Source organism: Diaporthe citri, assembly GCF_014595645.1.
Source record: "Diaporthe citri strain NFHF-8-4 chromosome Unknown scaffold_20, whole genome shotgun sequence".
NCBI classification, from domain to species: domain Eukaryota; kingdom Fungi; phylum Ascomycota; class Sordariomycetes; order Diaporthales; family Diaporthaceae; genus Diaporthe; species Diaporthe citri.
Window position 1 is genome coordinate 149,202 of NW_025064865.1, and position 1,926 is coordinate 151,127.

General features: G+C 60.3%; 1 protein-coding gene across 1 annotated transcript; it reads left to right on the top strand.

The window, feature by feature from the left end:
- Nucleotides 1–253: 253 nt before the first annotated feature.
- On the top strand, nucleotides 254–1,672 carry INS49_007468 (uncharacterized protein; the record flags this gene model as incomplete). Its single annotated transcript, XM_043168232.1, has 2 exons — nucleotides 254–677; nucleotides 738–1,672. The coding sequence occupies 2 exons, from the start codon at nucleotides 254–256 to the stop codon at nucleotides 1,670–1,672; spliced, it is 1,359 nt and encodes a 452-aa protein (XP_043016908.1).
- Nucleotides 1,673–1,926: the final 254 nt, after the last annotated feature.

Below are 1,926 nucleotides of genomic sequence, written 5' to 3' on the forward strand. Positions count from 1 at the left end.
TACAGCCTAGCCGGGCCAGCTACAGTACACTCATTTTATATCACGGCCTTGGATTCTGACTGCCACGATGCACTGGTCCACATCTGCTTCCAAGGCTCTCACATCACTCCTTCTTCTCATACCTTCAATAGATGGCCATGTTGTTGTTCGAAGACAGACTCCCCCGGCGGCTGGGAATGTCACCTTTGTCCCCTGCCCTACGGTAGACCCTTTCTTACCGCAGGACACCGCTCTGGGGCTGCAATGTGCCAACATGTCCGTCCCGATCCTGCACGACCAGCCTGGCGGCGAGCAAGTGCAGCTGAGTATCGTCAAGATGCCTGCCAAGGGCCAGCGGATCGGCAACCTGTTCATCAACCCAGGCGGTCCGGGTGCTCCTGCGTCGACGCAGATCCTGAACTTTGCTACTGGTGGCCTTCCGATCGGGCAAGCGATGGCCAACAATTTCGATATCATTGCCATGGATCCTCGTGGCGTGGGAATGAGCACACCGTCGAGGTGCGATACCACGATCGGGAACGAGCCGAGCGAGTTTGAAGTCACCACCGACGCAGGGCTTCAGCAGCAGATAGACTACAACCAGAAGCTGGGGGCGAGTTGTAGGGCTCTGATGGGCACGCTGTTTGATAACATGGACACCATTGCCGTGGCCAAGGACATGGAGCTTGTGCGAGTGGGTGAGTTGAATTAAACCACTGACCCTTCGGGAGACTGACCGTCCAGACTAACTCCCAAAGCAATCGGCGACGAGCCCATGAGCTACTTTGGCCAGTCGTACGGGACGCAGCTCGGGGCACAGTACGCCCAGCTGTTCCCCAGCAAGGTGCGAGCGATGGCCCTGGACGGGGTCCTTCAGCACACGGGCGACTACGCCTCCAACGTGCTGATCCAGACCAAAGCCCTGGACGCAGCCATCCAGGAGTTCTTCAACCGCTGCGAGAAGAACACGACAGACTGCGGAGCCCAGGGGCCACAGATGCGCCAACTTTGGGCCAACGTGGTAGACAAGGCCGCGACGGGCACGCTGCAGGCGCCCGGGTGCGACGACACGACGCAGACGGGCTGCCTCCGGAACGTCTCGGTACAGGACCTCCTCGGCACGGCGCGGGGGCTGACCGAGTCGCCGGGCGGGCAGCGGCGGCTGGCGCGGATCCTGGCGCTGTCGGGGACGGGCAACGCCTCGTTCGCCGACTCGTTCGCGCCAGGCCTGCTGAGCGGTGACGTTTTCAGCGACAGCTCGTCCTTCTCCATCGGCAACGTGCAGTGCCAGGACGGGCACTTTGTCGACGCCACGCTGGCGCCGTCGCCCGTGGGCCAGGTGCAGGAGCTGGCGGCCATGACGCGCAACGCGACGGTGACGCCCGGGATGGGCGAGTTCTTCCGCCGTACTATCGGGTGCACGGGGTGGCCGGTCAAGATCACGAACCCGCGCAAGGCGCTGGACGTCTCGGGCACGCAGAACCCGGTGCTGCTGGTGCACACCACCTTCGACCCGGCCACGAGCCCCGAGTACGCGCAGGGCATGCTCAAGGAGATCCAGGGCAGCGTGCTGCTGGTGAGGGACGGGCTGGGACACACGAGCTATTTCAATGCCGGGGCGACGGCGGCGGCGATGGATGCGTATCTGGTTAACCTTACCATGCCGGCAGTTGGGACGGTATTGGCCAGCTGATGCTACGTAATCAGTAAAAGCTGAAGGCTCAATGGAATAGTGAAATAATATACTACGAGAAGTGTAATGTGTGTGAGCCAGTCAGGTGGTGCTGTGACAAACCGACGGAAGAAAAGACATCCATCATGGATCACAATAGATGGTGGGTGGTATGCATCATGGACTTTTGGGTGCACAGATAATCGGTAAGAGGTGGCATATCTCTAATCTTTTAGTGTGTGTGTGTGCTGTGCAGCATTGGAGACGAAGCCGAA